At 43.2% G+C, this 26,810-nt stretch overlaps 1 protein-coding gene across 3 annotated transcripts in view; it reads left to right on the top strand.

Annotated features, from left to right (window-relative positions):
- avl9 (AVL9 homolog (S. cerevisiase)) overlaps positions 1 to 26,810 on the top strand; it is a 145,963-nt gene that overhangs the window by 54,531 nt on the left and 64,622 nt on the right. For 2 of the 3 annotated variants that reach the window (XM_070889365.1, XM_070889355.1), the window contains exons 2-5: positions 10,036 to 10,156; positions 18,946 to 19,031; positions 22,700 to 22,771; positions 25,255 to 25,344. In XM_070889365.1, coding sequence (XP_070745466.1) covers positions 10,036 to 10,156; positions 18,946 to 19,031; positions 22,700 to 22,771; positions 25,255 to 25,344 — 369 coding nt within the window. The remainder of the gene's footprint in view (positions 1 to 10,035; positions 10,157 to 18,945; positions 19,032 to 22,699; positions 22,772 to 25,254; positions 25,345 to 26,810) is intronic. The other variant, XM_070889373.1, reaches the window with a different exon arrangement.

Below are 26,810 nucleotides of genomic sequence, written 5' to 3'. Positions count from 1 at the left end.
ATAGTATCCTTTACAATAATAAATCTTGGCTTTCACTCCAGGTAAGAGTGGGAAAAGCTAGTGGTTTTTGGAGGCAGTTGAGAAAGTGCTTTTATAAATAGTGGTGCCTTTTTTAAGTACACGTGACCAAATTTAAGAAGTAATTGATATATGTAAATTGTTTGACAAATCCTTAGGCTTCAGTATTAATTCACGCACGATGTGGGGGTTAAAAATTAAACGGGGGACGGGTCCCTAACCCGGCGAGCATGTGTCTGCCACCATTTTTACAATGGTGGGTTTCGTGGTGTGCAAGTGTCATGTTGTGGAGAGGCAAGGCACATCATTAACCTATTTAAATCAGACTCCCACTGTGCAATTGGGAGCCTGATTTAAATTTAACGGTTGCCGTGTGGGTTTCCTAGGGCTCGGGAAACCGGCAGTAAAAATGAGCTGCTGGCTCAAGAAGACAAATGGCTTCTACAGCCCTCCTTGTGGGCCCAAGGAGCAGGAGTGCCCCCCTGCGACCTCTCAAGAAAGCTTTTGGCCTCCCCTCCGCCAATCGCAGACCCCAAGCCCCGATGTCTGCTCCATGTCAAGTTCGGCAGGACTTCTGCGTCCCGGCTTCAACACGTTCTGCAGCTGCATTCTCCCTCCCTGCCTCCTTGTAAATAATTAGGCCGTAATGTTAGATAACAACAACAACTTGTATTTATATCGTGCCTTTGACATAGTGAAATGTCCCAAGGTGCTTCACAGGAGATAAAAATGATGAGCTAAAAGATTTGACACCGAGCCGCACAAGTAGAAATTAGCGCAGGTGACCAAAAGCTTGGTCAAAGAGATATGTTTTAAGAAACGCCTTAAAGGAGGAAAGAGAGGCGGAGAGGTTTAGACAGGGAGTTCCAGAGCTTGGGGCCTTGGCAACAGAAGGCACAGTCACCAATGGTTGGTGCTCAAGAGGGCAGAATTAGAGGAGTACAGACATCTCGGGGGCTGGGTTGGGAGGGTGGGGGGGTTGTGGAACTGGAGGAGGTTAAATAGATAGGGAGGTGCGAGGCGAAGCAATGGAGGGATTTGAAAATAAGGATGATTTTGAAATCGAGGCTTTGCTTAAACGGAAGCCAATGTAGGTCAGCGAGTACAGGGGTGATGGGTGAGCAGGAATTAGTGCGAGTTAGGACACGGGCAGCCGAGTTTCCTATTTTCCTCGACACCTACTTTGTTACCTTTTGCTATCGAAGGCAGCCACCATAAGGTGCACTAAGGCAACTTGCCTTATGATTTGATAAAGTGAGTCTCCCAATGGCATTAAAAAAAAGAAAAAAAAGGCTTGCATTTATATAGCGCCTTTCATGACCACTGGACATCCCAAAGAGCTTTACTGCCAATGAAGCACTTTTTGAAGTGTAGTCACTGTTGTAATGCAGGAAACGCAGCAGCCAATTTGCGTACAGCAAGCTTCCACAAACAACAATGTGAAAATGACCAGAAAATCTGTTTTTGTGATGTTGATTGAGGGATAAATATTGGCCAGGACACCAGGGAAAACTCCCCTGCTCTTCTTTGATATAGTGCCATGGGAACTTTTACATGCACCTGAGTGGGAAGGTAAGGCCTCAGATTAATGTTTCATCCGAAAGACTGTACCTCTGTCAGTGCAGCACTCCCTCAGTACTGCACTGGCGTGTCAACCTTGATTTTGTGCTCAATCTCTGAATTGGGACTTGAACCCACAACCTTCTGACTTTTTAAGGCAAAAGTGTTGCCCACTGAGCCACAGCTGACACTGTTTCCACTCCTGATCGCTGTAAAACATTGCCTTGCTGTAACTGTGCTTATTTGCTTACTAGATTAAGACAGGAATAAGATTTGGTTGTGATAGCTCCCAGATGTTTCTCAACCTTTTGGCACTCACTTGGGCAAGGTACTAGAGGGCTGCCACTTATGCAGTTGTACCCAAACACGAGTCTCTGGAGTGGGACTTGAACCCACAGCCTTCTGATGAGGCAAGAGTGCTAACAACTGAGTCACGGATGACAACCTTGCCACATCTGTCCCTGATTAGACTGTGTTCTACCAAATGTTGGATATAGTAGCCTAAGACCCCAGAGGGTTGTGAGTTCAAAACCCACATGAGAAATTGATTTCAATAAAGTTGGTAATTTGTAGGGTCAGCATCAGAAAATGATGATGAAAGCTGCTGTTTTGTCATCAACAACCCAAGTGGTACGCTAGTGTCCTTCAGGAAATGGAATCTGCCAGACTTACCCAGTCTGACCTAAATGTGACTTCAGTCTCACTTTACTTGGTTTACTCTTAATATCCTCAGGGCTATCAGGGATGAGCAATGAATTATTTTCCAGTGTTACCTACATACTAAGAACAAATTTTAAAAAATGCAAACAAAAAATACTTTGTGATGAAGGTGAATGCAATTGAAATAAAATGTAATCACAGGGGCCTGTAAATAACCTCTACTACATGATTTCAAGCAGCCATACATTAAAATTATTTTGCCAGTTCTGACAAAAGGTCATCGACCTGAAACATTGGCCACGATCTCGCCAACCGTGGCGAGACCTGGATGGCTGGGGTAGGTGAAGGGTGGAGAAGCCACTCCTGGCTCCAGCCTGCGCTGTATGAAGAATCTTCCGTTAATGGGGCTTGTTAAGCCCGCCCTGCAAGTTTCCCGGCCAAGCAGGTCTGATGACGTCTTTTGATGACTCGTCTTCAGCCGGTTTCCTTAAAGGGACCATGGCCACATTGATTTTGACAGTTGTTCTGTCAGTGTTCTGCACCATTGAGGTGCTGCAAGCACTGCACAAAGATGCACGGCTGCACCCAGACTCTTCCATGACTCCTCCAGATGCTTATGGAGGGAGATACTGCATGCAGGGAGGTTCTCTTCCCTTTCAATGGGCAGAAGAGACCTCCCCAGGGCACCAATCCTGATTGCATATTGCACAGGAGGGCACAAGCAGGGATGTCATCAGGAGAACCTGGCTACAGTGGCGCAAACCTTTCAATGATCTCAGTCGATCACAAAACGTTACTGCAAAGCCACACTAGAACAGATGGCAGCTGAAGTTGAGATGACAGCAGTGATCTGTCAGTGGTGAGAGAAGTTGCTCTAAGGAGGTGACTGGATCGAGAGTTCACTGCAGGCACTTCCAAATCCTGAAGGCTTCAGCTTCTGAGATTGGAAAGTAAACAGCTTTTATACCACTTCTGTAGCTGTCAACTAGTTAAAGCAAAAGAGAGTCATTGAGAACCTGACACACTTACCTGATGTGAAGCCGGAGCGACTGGAAGCTGCTGAAAAATTTGGAAAAATGGTAAGTACCTGGTAAAATTCTTTTTAAATACCTTTAAACTACCTCTTAATAATTGGCTTGCCCGCCGCTTGGTGTCAGGTCTGCAAACTGCAGCCAGACCCGACACTTTGGAAACTGACAAGAAGCAGGATCCTGCCCCACTGTCAATCATGGCCATTTTGACAGAGGGCCTGCCTGAAAAACCCACACTTGCAGGGCTGGTAAGATTCCGGCCATTAACTCTGATTCTCTCTCCATAGATGCTGCCTGACCTGCGAATTTCTTGAATTTTCTGTTATATTAAAATGGAGGGTGTTCTTTTCACTAAGTATAAACTAGTGGATGAGTAACATCTTCTGCATGAACCAGGCAGGGTTGTTGCCACAAAGTAGCTGATGAAAGATTCTGTGGGGTAATGTGTTTAAATGTTAATGGATGCAGCTTTTATCAGAGATTTAATTTCCAGTTGTCTCTCTCTGTGAAAATAGTCTGGTGGAAATGCTAAGAAGAACACCATTGTGTTAGCCTATCATCCCCTTGCTGACTAATGTGTGAGAACTGTTAATTGTGGTTGCTTGGCAGTTTCAAAAGTATTTGCTTTCCATGAGAGGTTCCACAGGATGAGTATACTAGTTCTACCTGTTGTTCTGGCAAGAATGTGCCAGGCTTCATTGGTATGTGAAGCTCGTATTCTAGTGTGTGACATCTTCTTTCAAAAGCTATGCTTTGAAATTGCATCCTGTGTATGAAGGAAAGTAAAAGCTCAACTGATTTATTCAAAGGAACGGTTAGATTTCTAGCAATTGTTGAAGAAAGGTAATTTTTGAAGGGAAGAATATATTGATACTTTGTGAGCTGATTGCAGTTCTATCATATGAGTATTATACTGTTTAATAATTTGCCAACATCTTGTTTTGTAAATAAATTTGGAAGACTAGTTTAGTTGCGATGAAGTTATCCAATTGGCATGTTATTTTACATTGCCTTGATTGCCTTCATTAGTGAGATCTTGGGCTCAGTTTTCCTCAAAGCTGTTTTTTGGTCTACTTGAAGAGCTGCGCCTGTTTTTTTTGGCGCCCAAATACACCAAAAAAAAATCATCCAAGTTTTCCCGTTTGAATTCTTCATTTTGGCGCCGCCTAGCCTGTCGTCTGATTTTGGGGATGGAGCCCAAGATCTGCGCCAAAAGGATCAGGCTGCCACGGAAACCAGGGACACAGTGCGGGCTGAGGCTGGAAAGTGAAACATACAGCCAACTCACAGCAACCTGCACAAGCACATTTAAACATTGCAGCAACTTACCTCCATTAAATTATTAAAGTCCTCCCCCACCCCCCACCCCCCACCCCCCCGTCCCCCGTCCCTCTCCATGCCGGTCCCAGACCCCACTCCTATCCCTGGCCGAATGACCTCCCGATCCCTGCACCTATCCCTGTCCGAATAACGTCCCAGTCCTCGCACCTATGGTAGACTGGTCAAGAAGGTTAAAGCCCATGGGATCGAGGGCAAAGTGGCAAGTTGGATCCAAAATTGGCTTGGAGGTAGGAAGCAAAGGGTAATGGTTGATGGATGTTTTTGTGACTGGAAGGATGTTTCCAGTGGGGTTCTGCAGGGCTCGGCACTGGGTCCCTTACTTTTTGTGGTATACATCAACGATTTAGATTTGAATATAGGGAATATGATTAAGAAGTTTGCAGACGACATTAAAATTGGCTGTGTGGTTGATAATGAAGAAGAAAGTCATGGGATGCAGGAGGATATCAATCAACTGGGTGGATAAAGGGGAACCAGTGGATGTGGTGTATTTGCACTTCCAGAAGGTATTTGACAAGGTGCCCCATAAAAGGTTACTGCAAAAGTTTACAGGGTTGGGGGTAATATATTAGCATGGATAGAGAATTGGCTAACTAACAGAAAACAGAGAGTTGGGATAAATGGTTAATTCTTGGCTTGGCAATCAGTAAACAGTGGGGTGCCGCAGGGATTGGTGCTGGGACCCCAACTATTTACAATCTATATTAACGACTTGGAAGAAGGGACCGAGTGTAACATAGCCAAATTTGCTGACAATACAAAGATAGGAGGAAAAGCAATGTGTGAGGAGGACACAAAAAATCTGCAAAAGGACATAGGCTATGTGAGTGGGCAAAAATTTGGCAGATGGAGTATAATGTTGGAAAGTGTGAGGTCATGCACTTTGGCAGAAAAAAAATCACAGAGCAAGTTATTATTTAAATGGAGAAAGATTGCAAAGTGCTGCAGTACAGTGGGACCTGGGGGTATTTGTGCATGAAACACAAAAGGTTAGTATGCAGGTACAGCAAGTGATCAGGAAGGCCAATGGAATCTTGGCCTTTATTGCAAAGGGGATGGAGTATAAAAGCAGGGAAGTCTTGCTACAGTTGTACAGGGTATTGGTGAGGCCACACCTGGAATACTGCGTACCATTTTGGTTTCCATATTTACGAAAGGATATACTTGCTTTGGAGGCAGTTCAGAGAAGGTTCACTAGGTTGATTCCGGGGATGAGAGGGTTGACTTATGAGGAAAAGTTGAGTAGGTTGGGCCTCTAATCATTGGAATTCAGAAAAATGAGCGGTGATCTTATCGAAATGTGTAAGATTATGAGGGAACTTGACAAGGTGGATGCAGAGAGGATATTTCCACTGATAGGGGAGACTAGAACTAGAGGGCATAATCTTGGAATAAGGGGCCACCCATTTAAGCAGATGAGGAGAAATTTCTTCCTGAGGGTTGTGGATCTGTGGAATTTGCTGCCTCAGAGAGCTGTGGCAGCTGGGACATTGAATAAATTTAAGACAGAAATAGACAGTTTCTTAAATGATAGGGGAATAAGGGATTATGGAGAGCGGGCAGGGAAGTGGACCCGAGTCCATGATCGGATCAGCCATGATCGTATTAAGTGGCGGAGCAGGCTCGAGGAGCCGTATGGCCTACACCTGCTCCTATTTCTTATGTTCTTATGTAACTGATCAGATGGGCAGAGCAGTGGCAAATGGAATTTAATTCAGCGAAGTGAGAGGTAATGCACTTTGGGAGGGCTAATAAGGAAAGGGTATATACATTAAGCGGTAGGCCACCTAATAGTTTAGATGAACAAAGGGATCTTCGAGTCCTTGTCCACAGATCCCTGAAAGTAGCAGGCCAGGTGGATAAGGTGGCATACGGAATGCTTGCCTTTATTGGCCGAGGCATAGAATATAAGGGCAGGGAGGTTATGCTTAAATTGTACAATACTTTGGTAAGGCCACAGCTGGAGTACTGCATGCAATTCTGATCACCGTATTATAGGAAGGACGTGATTGCACTAGAGAGGGTGCAGAGGAGATTTATTAGGATGCTACCTGGAATGGAGAATCTTCGTTATGAGGACAGATTGGATAAGGGTGGGTTTGTTCTCATTGGAACAGAGGAGGTTGAGAGGAGACTTCATTGAGGTGTACAAAATATTGAGGGGCCTGGACATGGTGGATAGTAAGGGCCTATTTCCATTGGTGAAGGGGTCTATTATGAGGGGGCATAATTTTAAGGTGGTTGGTGGATGGTTTAGAGTGGATTTGAGGGGGGGCTTCTTTACGCAGAGGGTTGTGGGGTTCTGGAACTCACTCCCTAGAAGAATGGTGGATGCAGAAACCCTCACCACTTTTAAGAGATGGTTGGATGGGCACTTAAAGTGCCGTAACCTAGAGCTGGTAATTGGGATTAGACTGGATAACCTCTTGTTGGCAGGCGCAGATATGATGGTAAGTACTGCAGGGAATCGAATACAGCCAGGGTGATCTCCTGGACTAGTTTCAATCGCCTGGATGGGTCAGAAAGGAATTTTCCCAGATTTTTTTTTTCACTAAATTGGTTTGGGTTTTTATCTGGTTTTTGCCTCTCCCAGAAGATCACTTGGCTCTGGCTGGGGTGGAGTGTAGAATGTTTCAATGCAAGGGGTGTCACAGTTGTGTGGGGTGAACTGGGTGCTTTTTACCTTTCTGCCATTGTTCATTGTTCATGGGTTTATATGTAACCTTCAGGGCTGCTGACCGAGGGCCATCCGGTTCTTTGTTGGTCGGCGCAGACACGATGTCCGAAATGGCCTCCTTCTGCGCTGTAAATTTTTATGTTTCTATGTTCTATCCCAGGCTGAATGGCCTCCTCCCTCCCGCTCCCCACTCCTAACTATGCCCACCCACCCCCTTCTCTCCCACTCTCTCTTCTCCTACTGCTGCTGTCCGGGCATCTGCTGCGCTGATTTACTTACCTGCGATTTTCTTAACACACCAGAAGGTTTTTCTACAGAAGCCACATACATCGGCCTAAGAAGAATTGGAGTAAATCGGAGCTAGCTAAACTTGCCTAAAGGGCCAGAATTGGCACTCAATTCCTTCATCTAAATCATTAATGTATATTGTAAATAGCAGGTGTCCCAGCACTGAACCCTGCAGCACCCCACTAGTCACTGCCTGCCATTCTGAAAAGGACCCGTTTATACCGACTGTCTGCTTCCTGTCTGCCAACCAGTTCTCTATCCACGTCAGTACATTACCCCCAATACCATGTGCTTTAATTTCCTAATGACGGCAGATGAGGAAAAGCGGAGGTGCAATGAGACCTGGGTGACTTGGTACATCAGTCATTGAAAGTTGGCATGCAGGTACAGCAGGCGGTGAAGAAGGCAAATGGTATGTTGGCCTTCATAGCTAGGGGATTTGAGTATAGGAGCAGGGAGGTCTTACTGCAAAATTGTACAGGGCCTTAGTGAGGCCTCACCTGGAATATTGTGTTCAGTTTTGGTCTCTTAATCTGAGGAAGGACGTTCTTGCTATTGATGGAGTGCAGCGAAGGTTCACCAGTCTGATTCCCGGGATGGCAGGACTGACCTATGAGGAGAGACTGGATCGACTGGGCCTTTATTCACTGGAGTTTAGAAGGACGAGAGGGGATCTCATAGAAACATATAAAATTCTGATGGGACTGGGCAGGTTAGATGCGGGAAGAATGTTCCCAATGTTGGGGAAGTCCAGAACCAGGGGACATAGTCTAAGGATAAGGGGTTGGCCAGTTAGGACTGAGATGAGTTCACTCAGAGTTGTTAACCTGTGGAATTGCCTACCGCAGAGAGCTGTTGATGCCAGTTCATTGGATATATTCAAGAGGGAGTTAGATATGGCCCTTACTGCTAAAGGAATCAAGGGGTATGGAGAGAAAGCAGGAAAGGGGTACTGAGGTGAATGATCAGCCATGATCTTATTGAATGGTGGTGCAGGCTCGAAGGGCCCAAATGGCCTACTCCTGCACCTATTTTCTATGTTTCTATGTTACACCCCCTATGACTCAAAAAAAACGAACCTAAAAAAGTCGTAACTAACTGAGTTACGCTGGTGCACATTGATTGGGGAAACTTGTATTTTTTAATTTAGGCAAAAAAAAGCGGTGCATGCCAAAAAAACGGCGCAAATCTTTGGGGAAAATTGAGCCCCTTGTTTATTCTTCAGTAAACAACTTTGTGATCAGGGTTACTTGCAAGAAATGGGTTATGCTAACTGGTAATATAGAACAGAACAAAGTAATTGGTTTCAGCCCATAGTAGCCTCGATCCGCTTCTGGAAAATAATTTTGGGACATTTACACCAAGAACAACTGTTAAGAAAAGCTCAAATTAGGTTGGAGAGGTTTCAACATGTAAATTTTCTGGATAGTTCAGTGTATATGCTGACCTACATTGGCTCCCGGTTAAGCAACGCCTCGATTTCAAAATTCTCTTCCTTGTTTACAAATCCCTCCATGGCCTCGTCCCTCCCTATCTCTGTAATCTCCTCCAGCCTCACAACTCCTCAAGAAGTCTGCGCTCTTCAAATTCTGCCCTCTTGAGCATCCCTGAATGCTCAACCATTGGTGGCTGTGCCTTCAGCTGCCTGGGCCCTAAAATCTGGAACTCCCTCCCTAAACCTCTCTACCTCTCTACCTCTCTTTCCTCCTTTTAGATGCTCCTTAAAACCTACCTCTTTGACTAAGCTTTTAGTCATCTGCCGTAATTTCTTCTTGTGTGGCTCGGTGTCAAATTTATTTGTTTTGTCTTATATCACTGCTGAAGCGCCTTGGGATGTTTTACTATGTTAAAGGTGCTATATAAATACAATTTGTTGTATATAAATTTGGCCACTGCAGAACCCAATATTATAATGCACGTAGATCCCATAGAGTATTGCTTGAAACAGAATAATGAATTGTATGGATAAAGCAGTTCCTAAAATACTTCCATATCCTTTTGTATTTTCAAAAATTATTTTTCGATTGCATGTATTTTGCTAGTCTCCCGTTTTTTACACTTGCTGGCACTGCATCGTGTATTGCACCTAACCTTTTGTCGCGGACCACAATCGCAACCAATGTCTTTTTAGCGTGACTGTGTTGCCACTCACTGCATCACACAGTGATGGAGCCAGGGTTGGTATTGCCTTCCCACAAATTGGCTTCTAATTTCAAAACTATTGGCTGTTGCCAAGTAACTGTAACTTGATCGCATTCCATTGCCACCTTCTGCAGGTAAGGGAGAGGGAACAGTATCGCATTCCAGCTCAGGCGCACATTTTCGTTTACATATTGTAACCATATACAAATATTCAGGGCAAGAGAAGAAATTATAATCAAAAAGCTGACACTAGTTCTTCATACCATATATACTCTATTATGTTCTACTCATTGTAATTTCCGTTCTGGAACACTATAGGTTGAATTTTCATATCCACCGCTGGTTCCAGAAGAAGGACATGATGGCCACAGCTTGCCTGAGGAGTGGAAATACCTCCCATTTCTGGCCCTGCCTGACGGTGCACATAACTACCAGGAGGGTAAGATAAATCAAGAAAACTCTTCCTATTTATACTACACTACAGTGAATGTTAGTATCAGGTGGTGGCACTCTCGCCGCTGGGTCCATGGTCTTGGGTACAAGCCATACTCCAGGACCTGAGATGATCATCCCGCTGACATCCTAATGTTAAACTGAGGCCTTTTCATAGTTCAGGTGCTTCAGCTTTTTGGAGAAGAACTTGAGTTCTCCCAGTGTCCTGGCTGCATTCTTCCCACAAGACTAGTAAAAACAAATCAACTACTACTTCTCATTCTAAAAGCCTGGGTTCAACGGGAAAGTGGCAAGTTGGATCCAAAGTTGGCTCAGTGATAGGTAGCAAAGGGTGTTTTGTGACTGGCATTCTGCAGGGCTCAGTACTAGGTCCCTTGCTTTTTGTGGCATATATCAATGATTTAGACTTCAATGTAGGAGGCATGATTAAGAAATTTGCAGATTGTACAAAAGTTGGTAGGGTAGTTGATAGCGAGCAAGTGTAGACTACAGTAACATAAGAACATAAGAAATAGGAGCAGGAGTCGGCCATTTGGCCCCTCGAGCCTGCCCCGCCATTTAATAAGATCATGGCTGATTTGATCATGGGCTCAGCTCCACTTCCCTGCCTGCTCCCCATAACTCTTTATGACCTTATCACTCAAAAATATGTCTATCTCCGCCTTAAATATTTTCAATAACCCAGCCTCCACAGCTCTCTGGGGCAGAAAATTCCACAGATTTACAACCCTCTGAGAAGAAATTCTTCCTCCATCTCAGTTTTAAATGCGCAGCCCCTTATTCTGAGACTATGCCCCCTAGCTTCAGTTTCCCCCATGAGTGGAAATATCGTCTCTGCTTCCACCTTATCGAACCCTTTCATTATCTTGTATGTTTCGATAAGATCACCTCTCATTCTTCTGAACTCGTGAGTATAGGTCCAACCTACTCAACCTATCTTCATAAGTCAACTCCCTCATCTCTGGAATCAACCTAGTGAACCTTCTCAGAACAGCCTACAATGCAAGTATATCCTTCCTTAAATACGGAGACCAAAACTGTACGCAGTACTCCAGCTGTGGCCTCACCAATACCCTGTACAGTTGTAGCAAGACTTCTGCTTTTATACTCCATCCCCCTTGCAATAAAGGCCAGCATTGCATTTGCCTTCCTGATTACTTGCTGTACCTGCACACTAACTTTTTGTGTTTCATGCACAAGGACCCCCAGGTCCCTCTGTACTGCAGCACTTTGCAATTTTTCTCCATTTAAATTATAATTTGCTTTTCTATTCTTTCTACCAAAGTGGATAACCTCACATTTTCCCATATTGTACTCCATCTGCCAAATTTTTGCCCATTCAGCCTGTCTATATCCCTTTGCAAATTTCTTGTCTCCTCCTCACAATTTGCTCTCCCATCCATCTTTGTATCATCAGCAAACTTGGCTACATTACACTCAGTCCCTTCATCCAAGTCATTAGTATAGATTGTAAATAGTTGAGGCCCCAGCACCGATCCCTAGTTACTATTTGCCAACCGGAAAATGACCCGTTTATCCCGACTCTCTTGTTTTCTGTTAGTTAGGAAGATAGCGATAGACTCGTCGGGTGGGCAGAAAAATGGCAAATGGAATTCAATCCAGAGAAATGTGAGGTAATGCATTTGGGGAGGGCTAACAAGGCAAAGGAATACACAATAAATGGTCAGATACTGAGAAGTGTAGAGGAACAGAGGGACCTTGGGGTGCATGTGCACAGATTCCTAAAGGCAGCAGGACTGATAGATAAGATGGTTATGAAAGCAAACGGGATGCTTTACTTTATTAGCCGAGGCATAGACTACAAGAGCAAGGATGTTATGCTTGAACAATATAAAACACTAGTTAGGCCACAGCTGGAGTACTGCATACAGTTCTGGTCACCACATTACAGGAAAGGTGTGATTGCACTTGAGAGGGTACAGAGGAGATTTACGAGGATGTTGCCAGGATGGGAGAATCTTAGGTTTGAGGAAAGATTGATTATTCTGAGGATGTTTTCTTTGGAACAGAGGAGGCTGAGGTCGATTTAATTGAGGTGTATAAAATTATGAGGGACTTAGATAGACTGGATAGGAAATACCTATTTCACTAAGCAGAGAGGTCTACAACTAGGGGGCATAGATTTAAAGTAATTGGTAGAAGGATTTAGAGGGGAGTTGAGAATTATTTTCACTGAGGGTGATGGGGGCAGAAAACCTCATCGTATTCTAAAAATACTTGGATATGTACTTGAAGTGCCATAACCTAGAGGGCTACGGACCAAGAGCTGGAACGTGGGATTAGGCTGGATGGCTCTTTTTTGGCTGGCACAGACGCGATAGGCCGAATGGTCGCCTTCTGTGCAGCATTCTATCTAAACAAGCCCTGAAGGCAGCCTTTCATTCTAATCAAACTCAGGATTTAGGAGAAACCCACACATTATTTTAAAGTCCTGCTTTAAAACCCTTAGAAAAGACCCTGCCATTCACATTCTCAGGAAATCTCTCTGCTTTACAGTTATGAATTACGTTGAATTGTTTGTGTTACTTGTGTATGTCAAAATCAACACTTCTGTTAACTCCTTAATGTAGAGCTTCCCAGGCAATCTCAAGACACCTTCACTAATATGTACAGTAAACAATGGTGATCGCATGTCACAAATGCAATGGAAAATGTCCACGACCACATGAACACTTAAAAGCTTGAGGTGGATTTTCTTCCTAAAAGTGGCAAATTTTCTTCCTAAAAGCAACTTTATCCCCCACACTTGAAGAAACCAGGAGTAATGCAGATAAGTAAATCGAGGAATCCAATTTGATCTTTTGACCAAAGGCACAGTCTCATCTTCACACAAATGAAGCAAGCAATTCTATTTTTTCTACACTATTCCCTGCCTGGGGGGATTTCTTTTGTGTCAACTTTCACTGTAGTGAGCCTTTACACCATTTGCTTTATGCACCTGTCCCCATTAGTGCAGCTTCCATTTTGGTGACAAACCCATGATTCCATGTCACCAATGAAACTCCACAGCACTATTGGATACTACTGGACTTGCAACACCAACCAAATTGCTGGAAGTACAGGTCGATACTTGGGAGTATGACATTATAGCCATTACAGAAACATGGCTGAAAGAGGGGCAGGTTTGGCAGATCAATATTCCTGGTTACAGGATTTTTAGCCAAGATAGAGAGCGGGGGCGGGGGGGCATTGCAGTACTGATTAAAGAAACTATTACAGCGGTGAGGGGGGATGATATGTTAGAGGGATCATCAAATGAGGCCCTGTGGGTCGAATTGAAAAATAAAAAAGGGGCGATCACACAGTTGGGCATGTATTATGGACATCCAAACAGTGGGAGGGAGATAGAGGAGATGTAGGCAAATTGCTGTGAAATCCAAAAACTATAAGAGTAGTAATAGGGGATTTTAACTATCCGAATAGTGTTGGGAACAAATATAGTGTGAAGGGTATAAAGGGTGCGGAATTCTTGAAATGCATTCAAGAGAACTTTTTTTGTCAGTTTGTTGCAAGTCCAACACGAGAAGGGCCGATTTTGGATTTCGTTTTTGGGAATGAAGCTGTGCAGGTTGAAGGGGTATTAGTGGGAGAACACTTTGGTGCCAGTGATCATAATTCAGTCAAATTCAAGTTGGTTATTGATGAGGACAAGGATAGGCCTGGAATAAAAGTCCCGAATTGGGGAAAAGCTAATTTTGCTAAGTTAAGGAATGATTTGGCCATAGTGGACTGGAAACAGCTACTTGTAGGTAAATCAGTGTTGGAACAGTGGGAGGCATTCAAGGAGATCTGGAAGGCTTAAGCCAAACATGTGCCCTTAAAGAATAATTCTAGAGCCCCCTGGATGTCTAAGGACTTGCAGGGAAGGATAAAGAAAACAAGGGACACTTATGTCATATACCAACGGCTAAATACTGTAGAATCTTTAGAGGAATATGGAAGGTTAAGAGGCAAAATTAAAAAGGATATTAGAAATGCTAAGAGAGAACACGAAAAATTCTTGGCTAGCATTAAGGAAAACCCTAAGATGTTCTATAAATACATTAAGAGTAAGAGGGTAACTAAAGAAAATGTATTCGAGACCATGAGGGTAATCTTTGTGTGGAGGCGGATGATGTTGGTAAGGTTCTTAACGAATACTTTGCATCTATTTTCACAAAGGAAAGGAGCAATGCAGATACTGCTATAGAGGAGGAGTGTGATATTCTGGATGAAATAAATATAGTGAGAGAGGAGGTATTAAGGGGTTTAGCAGCTTTGAAAGTAGATAAGTCTCCAAGCCCGGATGAAATGCATCCCAGGCTGTTGAGTGAAGTAAGAGGAAATAGCAGAGGCTTTGACCATCATTTTCCAGTCCTCTTTGGATTTGGGCATGGTGCTGGAGGACTGGAGGACTGCTAATGTAGTACCCTTGTTTAAGAAGGGAAAAAGGGATAGGCTGAGTAATTACAGGCCTGTCAGCCTAACCTCAGTAATGGGAAAATTATTGGAAAAAATCCTGAAAGACAGGATAACTCTACATTTGGAAAGGCAAGGATTAATTAGGGACAGTCAACACGGATTTATTAAGGAATAATCGTGTTTGACTAAACTGATTGAATTTTTTGAGGAGGTAGCCAAGAGGGTCGATGAGGGTAGTACGTACGATGTAGTGTATATGGATTTTAGCAAAGCTTTTGATAAGGTCCCACATGGTAGACTGGTCAAGAAGGTTAAAGCCCATGGGATCCAGGGAAAAGTGGCAAGTTGGATCCAAAATTGGCTTGGAGGTAGGAAACAAAGGGTAATGGTTGATGGATGCTTTTCTGACTGGAGGGATGTTTCCAGTGGGGTTCCGCATGGCTCAGTACTGGGTCCCTTGCTTTTTGTGGTATATATCAACGATTTAGATTTGAATATAGGGAGTATGATTAAGAAGTTTGCAAACAACACTAAAATTGGCTGTGTGGTTGATAATGAAAAGGAAAGTCATAACTGCAGGAGGATATCAATCTATTGGTCAGGTGAGCAGAGCAGTGGCAAATGGAATTTAATTCCGCGAGGTGTGAGGTAATAAGGAAAGAATATACAGATTAAACGGTAGGCCACTTAATAGTGTCGATGAACAAAAGGACCTTGGAGTGCTTGTCCACAGATCCCTGAAAGTTACAGCCAGGTGGATAAGGTGGTTAAGAAGGCATACGGAATGCTTGCCTTTATTGGCCGATATTATGTCCGTAATGTATTTATGAATGACTCCACGAGTCAATGTGTTGTACTCAAACTGTAGTGACCTTGGTCCTTTATTCCAAACTCCAGAGTGAGGCACAAGCATGGTGTGCAGCCTTTCATACTGGGCCCTACCACCAGGGCAGGAAACCCTGGTCTCCACCAGTTGCACCCTCTAGTGGTGCCAACTTGTACATACACAGTGTAAACCCTACTGGTAGCACATCAGGCAAACAAGTCCCCATCTTATGCAAATATACAGTGACTACACAGAGAGTTTATCTATAGTCTGCATACATAATAGCTGAGGCATAGAATATAAGAGCAGGGAGGTTATGCTTAAGTTGTATAATACTTTGGTTAGGCCACAGCTGGAGTGCTGCGTGCAGTTCTGGTCGCCGTATTATATGAAGGACGTGATTGCTCTAGAGAGGGTGCAGAGGAGATTTACTCGAATACTGCCTGGAATGGAGAATCTTATGAGGACAGATTGGATAGGCTGGGTTTGTCCTCATTGGAACAGAGGAGGTTGAGAGGAGACCTCATTGAGGTGTGCAAAATATTGAAGGCCTGGACATAGTGGATAGTAAGGGCCTATTTCCATTGGTAGAGTGGTCTATTACGAGGAGGCATAGTTTTAAGGTGGATGGTTTCTAAGTTAGTGTTTCTAAGTTAGTGTGTTTTACAGAATTGGAGGATGAGTATTTTATTCTTTTTTGATGAGTGGAAAGACAAAAGGGGATTGTGTACTTCCTTTATTCTGGGATCTAGTCACATCTTTTGATGACCTGCATAGCATCAGCACTAGAATTCCATGTCACAAAGAGCTGACACTACCAACTGTACTAATGTCCTAGGTCCAGCTATCTTCAGCTGCTTCATCAATGACCATCCCTCCATTCTAAGGTCAGAAGTGGGGATGTTCACTGATGATCGCACAGTGTTCAGTTCCATTCACAGAAACACACAACACAGAAATTTACAGCGCAGAAGGAGGCCATTTCGGCCCATCGTGTCCGCGCCGGCCGACAAAGGGCCATATGGCCCTCGGTCAGCAGCCCTGAAGGCTACATATAAACCAATGAATAATGGTGGACAGAGAAAGAGCATCCGGCCCAACCAGTCCGCCCCATACAACTGCGATACCCCATGTATCGCAACATTTTACACTCCGCCCCACCCGGAGCCATGCGTTCTCCTGGGAGAGGCAAAAAACAGATTAGGGGGAAAAAAATCTGGGAAAATTCCTCTCAGACCCATCCAGGCGATCAAAACAAGTCCAGGAGATCACTGGCTGTATTAGATTCCCTGAAGTACTTATCATCGTATCTGCACAGGCCAACAAGAGGTTATCCAGTCTAATCCCACTTACCAGCTCTAAGTCCGTGACTCTGCAGGTTATGGCACTTCAAGTACCCATCCAAGCACCTTTTAAATGTGGTGAAGGTTTCTGCCTTTACCACCTTTCCAGGCAGTGAGTTCCAGACCCCCACAACCCTCTGCATAAAGAAGCTTCCCCTCAAATCCCCTCTAAACCTTCCACCATCCACCTTAATGCCCCCTTGTAATTGATCCCTCCACCAAGGGAAATAGGCCCTTGCTTTCCACTATATCCAGCCCCTTCAAAATTTTATACACCTCAATGAGGTCTCCCCTCAGCCTCTGTTTCAAGGAGAACAAACCCAGTCTATCCAATCTGTCCTCATAGCTAAGATTCTGCATTCCAGGCAGCATCCTCGTAGATCTCCTCTGCACCCCCTCCAGTGCAATCACGTCCTTCCTATAATACGGCCATCAGAACTGCACGCAATACTCCAGCTGTGGCCTAACCAAAATATTATACAATTTAAGCATAACCTCCCTACTTTTATATTTGATACTTTGGCCAATAAAGGCAAGCATTCCGTATGCTTTCTTAACCACCTTATCCACCTGGCCTGCTACTTTCAGGGATCTGTGGACAAGCACTCCAAGGTCCCTTTGTTCATCGACACACTTCTAAGTGGCCTATCATTTAATGTGTGTACTCTTTCCTATTATCCCTCCCCAAGTGCATTACCTCACACATTTCCGAATTAAATTCCATTTGCCACTGCTCTGCCCACCTGACCAGTAGATTGATATCCTCCTGCAGTCCATGACTTTCCTCTTCATTATCAACCACACAGCCAATTTTAGTGTCGTCTGCAAACTTCTTAATCATACACCCTATATTCAAATCTAAATCGTTGATATATATCACAAAAAGCAGGTCAGAGGCTGGGTATTCTGCAACGAGTGTCGTGCCTCCTGACTCCCCAAAGCCTTCCACCATCTACAAAGCACAAGTCAGGAATGTAATGGAATACTCTACTTACCTGGATGAGTACAGCTCCAACATCACTCAAGAAACTCGACACAATATAGGACAAAGCAGCCTGCTTGATTGGCACTCCATCCACCCCCTTAAACATTCACTCCCTCCACTACTGGTGCACTGCGGTGTATCAGCTACAAGAAGCACTGCAGCAACTCGCCACGGCTTCTTCGACAGCACCTCTCAAGCCCACGACCTCTACCATCTAGAAGGACAAGGGCAGCAGGCGCATGGGAACACCATCACCTCAATTCTCCTCTAAGTTGCACACCATCCTGACTTGGAAGTATATCGCCGTTCCTTCATCGGGTCAAAATCCTGGAACTCCCTCCATAACACCACTGTGGGAGTATCTTCACTACACGGAATGCAGCGGTTCAAGAAGGCAGCATCTTCTCAAGGGCATTTGGGGTTGGGCAATAAATGCTGGCCTCGCCAGCGATGCCCACATCCCATGAGTGAATTTTTAAAAATAGTTTAAGTTCTTCACTCTTAGTAGCCCCTTGGTTACCCACTATTTTTGGTAGGCTTTGGCTACGAGTCTGGTCTTGGGGGCATTTTGAGATGCTAAACAATAAGGTTATTGACATAACATTGAAATGTGTAGGAAAAAGATCCAGAGGGGAGGTGAGGAGAAATTGTTTTACGCAGCAAGTAGTTATGATCTGGAATGCACTGCATGGAAAGGTGGTGGAAGCAGATTGAATAGCAACTTTCAAAGGGGAATTGGAAATATACATGAAAAGGAAAGATTTGCTGGGCTATGGGGAAAGAGCAGAGGAGTCGGACTAATTGGATAGCTCTTTCAAAGAGCCAGCACAGACACACTGGTCCGAATGACCACCTTCTGTGCCGTAAGATTCTATGATTCTATGTTTGACCTTGTGAAACTGTGTTGGTACCATGATGGTGAATAAATAGTGATCATAGTTCCTTCCCCGTAACTGTTAATAAAAGACATTTCTTATTACTGTGGTGTCACCCAATTGAATTTTTCTGCCTTCAAATGATTTAATTATCATTTCAACTTAAGGTCAAAATATTATAGTTACCAATCACTATCAGGAGTACTTTATTTATATTAGTAATTCTAGTGCCATCCCAAGAAATATTTTTCCTTAAAATATTTTCAGCTCAGTCTGAGATTAATTCTGTTCTGATTTTATAATTCTGTTTCTCTCTCTCCTTAGATACAATTTTTTTTCATTTGCCTCCAAGAAGTGGGAATCGAAAGACAATTTATGGTGTTTCCTGCTATCGACAGATTGAAGCCAAGGTTCGTTTTCCTTAGTGAAAATAAAACTTCAATGATTTGCTGCCACAACTGAAAAAGTAGTGCACAGCAATTTGTATTTGAGGGAAGGAAAGACTAACACAGTTTACTCTAACCCTTGTGTTTGATACTTAATTACTCACTTAACCACAATGTGTCAAATTTTCTGGAATTATTGCTTGCATCTGTAAGAACCCCATTTAATGTCTGGAAGTTGCTTTGCTGGACCACGTGTGATGTAAAAGTCAGTACACCTGTCCAAATATATTGATTGTGGCTGCTATTCAGTGCCAGTTCAAGTTAACAGCTTCTGCTCTGAGGAGGGCCTGAAGATGTCATGTCTAAATGGAGATTCAGGCCCAAGTGGAGGGCTGCTATATTCTCGACATAGGAAAATTGCAACAGGTTGCGCCAGATGTGTGCGCCAGGAAGATCACTAGCAATGGTTACCGACTGAATGTTAAGTCAGTTGCCCCACATTTATGTAGCATTTTATGGTCTGACTGTCTGGCAAAGCTTGAATTGAAACCAATATTTAACATCACTCTTTAAATGGTCTCCCATCTTGCAAGAACATATTAAATATTAGTCATACTATTCGGAAAAACAGTGGATCAGGAGAATGAGCTCTTGATGGCTTTGCCACATCCTTAATGCCAACTGTAAGAATAGGTGTACCAGGAAGAATAGCCATAGTAAGCATATATATCCGCTGCAGAGTAGATATTATCTCATTAACTGTTCATGGGAAGAGATAAGAAATAGAATAGGTGAATAGTAATAGTAAGTCAGTCAAGAAGATGTAGGGAGGATGCGTTAACATAATCGCATCACGTTAGGAGGACGTGATTAACTCTATAAAAGATACAACACATTTGAGCTCCATAAGGACTTCGATCTAGTCTTGCTGAGGCTAGTGTGAGCATTTAGGATAATAAGAACATAAGAAATAGGAACAGGAGTAGGCCATACGGCCCCTCGAGCCTGCTCCGCCATTCAATAAGATCATGGCTGATCTGATCATGGACTCGGCTCCACTTCCCCGCCCATTCCCCATAACCCCTTATCCCCATAACCCCTTATCCCCTTATCGTTTAAGAAACTCTCTATTTGTCTTAAATTTATTCAATGTCCCAGCTTCCACAGCTCTGAGGCAGCGAATTCCACAGATTTACAACCCTCACAAAAAATGTATTCTCATCTCAGTTTAAAATCAGCAGCCCCTTATTCTAAGATCATGCCCTCTAGTTCTAGTCTCCCCCATCAGTGGAAACATCCTCTCTGCATCCACCTTGTCAAGCCTCCTCATAATCTTAATCTTATTAATGAGCTTGCGATTTTCCTGAGGAGTCTGCTGCATGTGTTACTATCAGTACCAGTATCATGGGAACTTTATGTAAGGGGTTGTGTTATAATTGATTTGATAAATAAAGATTATTAAACAGACGTGTTGGTTTTTACTCGTTTTCTAACATGTATCAGAGGTAAAGGATATCTGACAATATCCTCCACGGGATAAGGCAATAGGTACTAGCCTAGAATCATAGACAGATACAGCACGGAAGGAGGCCATTCGGCCCATCGTGCCTGTGCCAGCTCTTTGGTAGAGCTATCCAATTAATACTTCTGCATAAGGGCAATAGAGATATATGACGATATCCTATAAAAACCCAACAACAACCATTTAAAAAAAAGTCTCCGAGCTCAAAACATTACTGCCATCTAAACACCAATTGGACCATTGACTCAAGAGCTGCGATTTCGCCCACCGAGGTGGGTCCGGTGCGGGCGTGGTTGGTGGAGGTTTGCGACCCTGCTCCCGGCTCCATCCCGCACTTTGAAAAGAATTTTCCGTTGATCGGGCTTATTAAGCCTGCCATGAAAGGTTCCAGGCGAATAAAAAGGAAGCGGGTCTGTTGACATCATTTGATGACGTAACATCAGCCGGTCAATGTCCACATTGATTTTGACAGTTGTGCTGTCAGTGTTCGATAGCATTGAGGTGCTGCAAACACTGATGAGCACTGCACAAAGGTGCATGGTTCTCTCATGCTTATGGAGGGAGTGACAGCACGCAGGGAGGTTGGCTTCCCTTCCAATGGGCGGAAGAGACCTACCGAGGACACCAACGCAGCCTGGTTGCACAAGCAGGGATGTTGTTAGGAGGACCTGGCTGCAGTGGCGCAAGCCTTTCAATGATCTCCGTAGATCACGAAATGATACTTCAAAGCCGCACTCAACCTCATCCTGATATGCCACTCAACACATCCCCATCACTCTGCCTTCCCTACCCTATCCCTACACATCCTTACTCACACCAACTTACCTTGCACCTCCCGCCATCCCTTTCTATCTACATTATCACATCCCCATCTCACCAGCCACTGCTCACACTCATCCTCATCCTTGTCCACTCAGACCAACTAACGCCCAAAAGTCGGCACTTGGGTCTTTTAGTCAATGTTCATGTAAAGTTTCTGTTGTGTTGCCAAACATTGAATTCTTTATTTTCAACACTTTGCCTTCTTGGACAGATTTGTGTGCACCTTTTGGAAATGGCTTCGTGAGTTGAAGTGAAGTGAGACATAACATACCCTCCCGTAATAGTGATGAGTGTGAAAGGAATGGCTTTGTGGTGCTGGTGTGGGGTAGTGCCAACCTGGTGCATTATGGGGCAGCCAGGGTGTTCAGCATGAAGTGAAGTAAATCTGGCTCTAGTGAGGCAATCCCTGGCCTCCCAGGCAACAATGTGGTCAGGTGCTGATACACTGTTTCCTGTGCAGCAACAGGTGATTGCGGAGAAGGTTGGTGTATGCTGGTGTTGGGGCTGTTCGTGGTGGGATTCTGAGGACCAAGGTGACATTTTTTTCAAGGGCACCAATGCTGGTGGAAGAGATGGCAGCTGAAGTTGAGATGACAGAAGTGATCTGTCAATGGTGAGAGAGCTTGCTCCAAGAAGGCGACAGTGGATAGATAATTTACTCCAAACACTTCCAACCTGCACAAAGCTGAAAAGTGTCTTCTAACTCCTGAAGGCTCCACTTCTAAGATTGGAAAGTAAACAACTGTGAAATGATAGCTTTTATACCACTTTTGCAGTTGTTAACTATTCAGAGGAATGGAATATTTGAAAACCTGACCTCCTTTCCTCATGGTAAAATGCTGTTAAGTACCTTTTAACAAGCTCTTAACTATGTCAATTGGCTTCCCCGCCGCTTGGTGTTGGGTCTGTAAAGCATAGACAGACCTGGCACTTGGGAAACTGACGTGGAGGTGGGTTTGCAGCGGGCTGTAGACTCTCTGTCAGTCTTTTATATTTTGACAGCGGACCCGCCTCTGAACCCAGCTCTGAGCGGCGGTAAAATTCTGGCCAAAATCGCTCTAAGGTAGGCAATTTTAAAATTTGTCCTATTTTGCCCCACCCTCCTGCTGTTCCCAGCTTATCTTTCTGCATCTCATTCTGCAATTTTGGGAATTTGCCATATGGAGAAATAGTCCTAAATCTGTGTTTTACAAATTTATTGTTGCAGAGTGTTGCTATATATCTATTTTTGCCACTGTCTTTACGCTAATCTTTTGTTTTATGGAATTCATTATCTTCAACAAGCTATGCCAATGAGTGCATGGTTCTGTAATGGCTCTGATTTTAATACATTCGTACTTAATTTCAGGTCCTGAAAGTTCGACAGGCAGATGTCACAAGAGAAACTGTTCAGAAGAGCGTTTGTGTACTCAGTAGGTTGGTAAGTGGACTGAACTTTCCTCAAATATATTTCAAAAGCACTGTTTCATCTAACTACTTTTGGACACACTTTGGGTTTGAATGGTGAATTAGACAAAACTATACCTCCTAGATTTTGAATATATTTCATTTTATTTCTGTTTTTTTCATATACATTTTTTTTCCCTCTTCCCTTGCTGTACATTGAGTGGGCTAGAGAACTAGTTCCCAGGCCTGCAAAATGCTGCTCTTACCTGATGACAAGGACGTGTTAAGAGTTACCTGTTCCTTATCTGTTCTTCCCTCTCCCCGGTCCATATGGAACTGACTGCCTTCTACAAAGTTAAGATTGGAAATTCACTGCTTTGACAAAATGTGGGTGCTAATACAGTGTATATTTCCTACCCAACATTGTTTTAAGCCAACTGTGTAGCAGTTTCAATTTTGACAGTGATATGGAGATATACCAATCTTAGAAAGCTACTAGAAATGTTTGGAAATAACTGGGGGTTACAAATCAGGCTATTTACTTTTGAATAAGAACAATTAAACTTTGAGGAAACACTAAAATTAACTACTGAATTAAAGAATACACAATTTTTTCTTCAAAGTTGTAACTGTTGGCTGACAAATTTCATTAATTTTACAAACAAAAGGGTCATGAACAAGTTTGGGGCTCTTTTCTCCAGAAAAGAGAAGACTGCACTGATAGAGATCATTAAGATTATGAAAGGATTTGATAGAGTAGACATAGACAAGATATTTCCACTTGTGGGGAGACCATAACTAGGGGCCATAAATATAAGATGGTCACTAATAAATTTATCCAGGTAGAGGTTTAAATGTGGAACTCGAATATCATAGATGCATTTAAGGGAAAGCTAGGTAAATGCCTGAAGGAGAAAAGAAAAGAAGGATATGTTAATGGGGTTAGATGAAGTGGGGTGAGAGTGTGCTCATGTGGAGCATAAACATCAGCAAGGATCAGTTACACAAATAGCCTGTTTTTGTGCTGTACATTCAATGCAATGCTATAATACTGCCTCATATTTGCTTTCAAACAAATTGTAGGCTGTTTTAACTATTGTGATTTGTTACTTTACCACTAGATCTTAGTGTAAAAATTAAGAGTTTCATTGTTTTTAAACAATATTGATGCAGTTTACAAAAAACAAAGTATTTTTAACAAATTTTGTGGGCTTTATGCTTCATGTCCCAATAACATGTTTTGTCAGCCACATGCAGTATTCTACTATTCACTGAGAAGTTTGAGGTCTAGTTTTACCTAGTAGATTGCAATGTGGCTTCCCCCTCCTTGAAAGAAAGAGAATGAATTAATTATTTTATTGTATTTATAGCATGTCTTTCGTGACCTCAGGACATCCGAAAGTGTTTTACAGCCAATTAAGTACTTTTCAAGTGTAATCACTGTTGTAATGTGTTTTTTTAACTGTTGTTGCTTAAGGGATAAATATTGGCCGGGACATTTAAAGAACTCCCCTGCTCCTCTTCGAATAATGCCATGAGATATTTTACGTCCACTTGAGAGGGCAGTCGGGGCCTCGGTTTAATGTCTTCATCAGTACTTCACAGGAGTGTCAACTGAGATTATGTGTTGAAGTCTCTGGAGTGACTCAGAAGTGAGAGTACTATCAGTGAGCCAAGGCTGACCCCGTTAAGTTCTTAGACTGTGCCTAATGGTCTGGTGGGTGTTATGTTTGAGATGCACGTAAGATTTTAGTTCATTAACACACTTTTTGCTTGATCATTTTTTGCAGTGCATATTATTCCTTGGTATGTTTTCATTTTAACTATGCAAGTCTGTGTATGATGGCATTCAGAATTTCATCACCATGAGTCACAGAGGTAATGTCAGGGGTCTACTGTGCCACAGACAAGAAATGTAGAAACCAGTTGGATAAGAAGCGAAAACTTTTAACTTTTATTGCACACCACAGTGCAGATAAGCAAGTCTGTAACAATGTCTTTATTAGGAGAAATGCAATTTGGGGTCACTCAACTGCTAATTTTACTTTTTTTCCCTTCTCTCCAAATTGAAAACAGTTTAAATCTTCGCTTTACACTTCTTTTTGATACAACTGAGAACAGGAACTCCGTAGATGGAACTGTGACTGTAAACCTGTGATTCACCACTTCTTGGCATTGCTGCATTTTAACTTCTCTTTTCCCAAGACTCAAAGTGCCACTTAGATTCTTTTGGCGCTTGTTACAGGTTTTATTCCAAAGTTTGATTTTTCCCAAGTTAATTCCAGGTGATAAATTTGCTGCATAGAGAATGTGGTGACCCAACAGTAAAGGACATCTTAAATCTTCAATGTATTCTGGTCTACACTTAGCATTTGTGCTTTTCTTCAGTGCGGGCACCTAGTAGAAATTGCTCATGTATAATTGCTGTTTCCATTTTTATGAGTAACTAGATTATGGCTTTATAACTTCACTGAACAAAATGAATGAAACGCTTTGTTGCATTTCCCCCCTTAATAGCCACTTTATGGTTTGCTTCAAGCAAAATTGCAGCTCATCACACATGCTTACTTCGAGGAGAAAGATTTTTCACAGATTTCTATCCTAAAGGTGAGGTTTTTTTTGTTTACTCAAATCTTGGTTTTAATGAAAATGTTAAAACAAATTGCAGTACTCTACATTTACATCCTCTACAAGCTACCAGTGTTGGAATATAACATCACTTTAAGACGTGTTCTGTATTCATGACCTGTGTCTCAGACAAAGCCTGTTACCTTCTGCATTGGTAGCTGAAACCAGAGGTCCTTCGGTTTTGCTCTCATTGCTGCTCGCTCCTCTGCTGGTATACTGGATCCACTGTTGTGCATTACTAATATTGAGGCCTCTATGCACCTCTATTGGACCCCTGCATCAACTTCTGTGACTCATGGTCGACTCCCCACTCCCTCTCCACCATCTTTTCCACTGGATAACCTTCATAAGAACATAAGAAATAGGAGCAGGAGCAGGCCATACGGCCCCTTGAGCCTGCTCCGCCATTTAATAGGATCCTGGCTGATCCGATCATGGATTTAGATTCACTTCCCTGCCTGCTCCCCATAACACCTTATTCCTTTATTGGTTAAGAAACTGTCTATCTCTGTCTTAAATTTATTCAATGATCCAGCTTCCACAGATCTCTGAGGTAGTGAATTCCACAGATTTACAACCCTCAGAGAAGAAATTCCTCCTCATCTCAGTTTTAAATGGGCGGACCCTTATTCGAAGATTATGCCCCCTAGTTCTAGTCTCCCCTATCAGTGGAAACATCCTCTGCATCCACGTTGTCAAGCCCCCTCATAAACTTATATGTTCGATAAGATCACCTTTCATTCTTCTGAATTCCAGTGAGTAGAGGCCCAACCTACTCAACCTTTCCTCATAAGTCAACGCACTCATCTCCGGAATCAACCTAGTGAACCTTCTCTGAACTGCCTCCAAAGCAAGTGTATCCTTTCTTAAATATGGAAACCAAAACAGTTCGCAGTATTCTAGGTGTGGCCTCACCAATACCCTGCATAACTGTAGCAAGGCTTCCCTGCTTTTATACTCCATCTCCTTTGCAATAAAGGCCAAGATTCCATTGGCCTTCCTGATCACTTGCTGCACCTGCATACTCTGCTTTTGTGTTTCATGCACCAGGACCCACAGGTCCCGCTGTACTGCAGCAATTTGCAATCTTTCTCCATTTAAATAATAACTTGCTCTTCGATTTTTTTTTTTTTCTTTCTGCCTCACACTTTCCAACATTATACTCCATCTGTCAAATTTTTGCCCACTCACTTAGCCTGTCTATATCCTTTTGCAGGTTTTTGTGTCCTCCCCACACATTGCTTTTCCTCCCATCTTTGTATCGTCAGCAAACTTGGCTACATTCCACTCGGTCCCTTCATCCAAGTCGTTAATATAGATTGTATATAGTTGGGGTCCCAGCACTGATCCCTGCGGCACCCCACTAGTTACTGATTGCCAACCCGAGAATGAACCATTATTCATGACTCCCTGTTTTCTGTTACTTAACCAATCCTCTATCCATA

Source organism: Pristiophorus japonicus, chromosome 1 (assembly GCF_044704955.1).
Source record: "Pristiophorus japonicus isolate sPriJap1 chromosome 1, sPriJap1.hap1, whole genome shotgun sequence".
Lineage (NCBI taxonomy): Eukaryota > Metazoa > Chordata > Chondrichthyes > Pristiophoridae > Pristiophorus > Pristiophorus japonicus.
The sequence above is the reverse complement of the archived record's forward strand: the minus strand, read 5'-3'. Positions and strand labels throughout refer to the sequence as shown.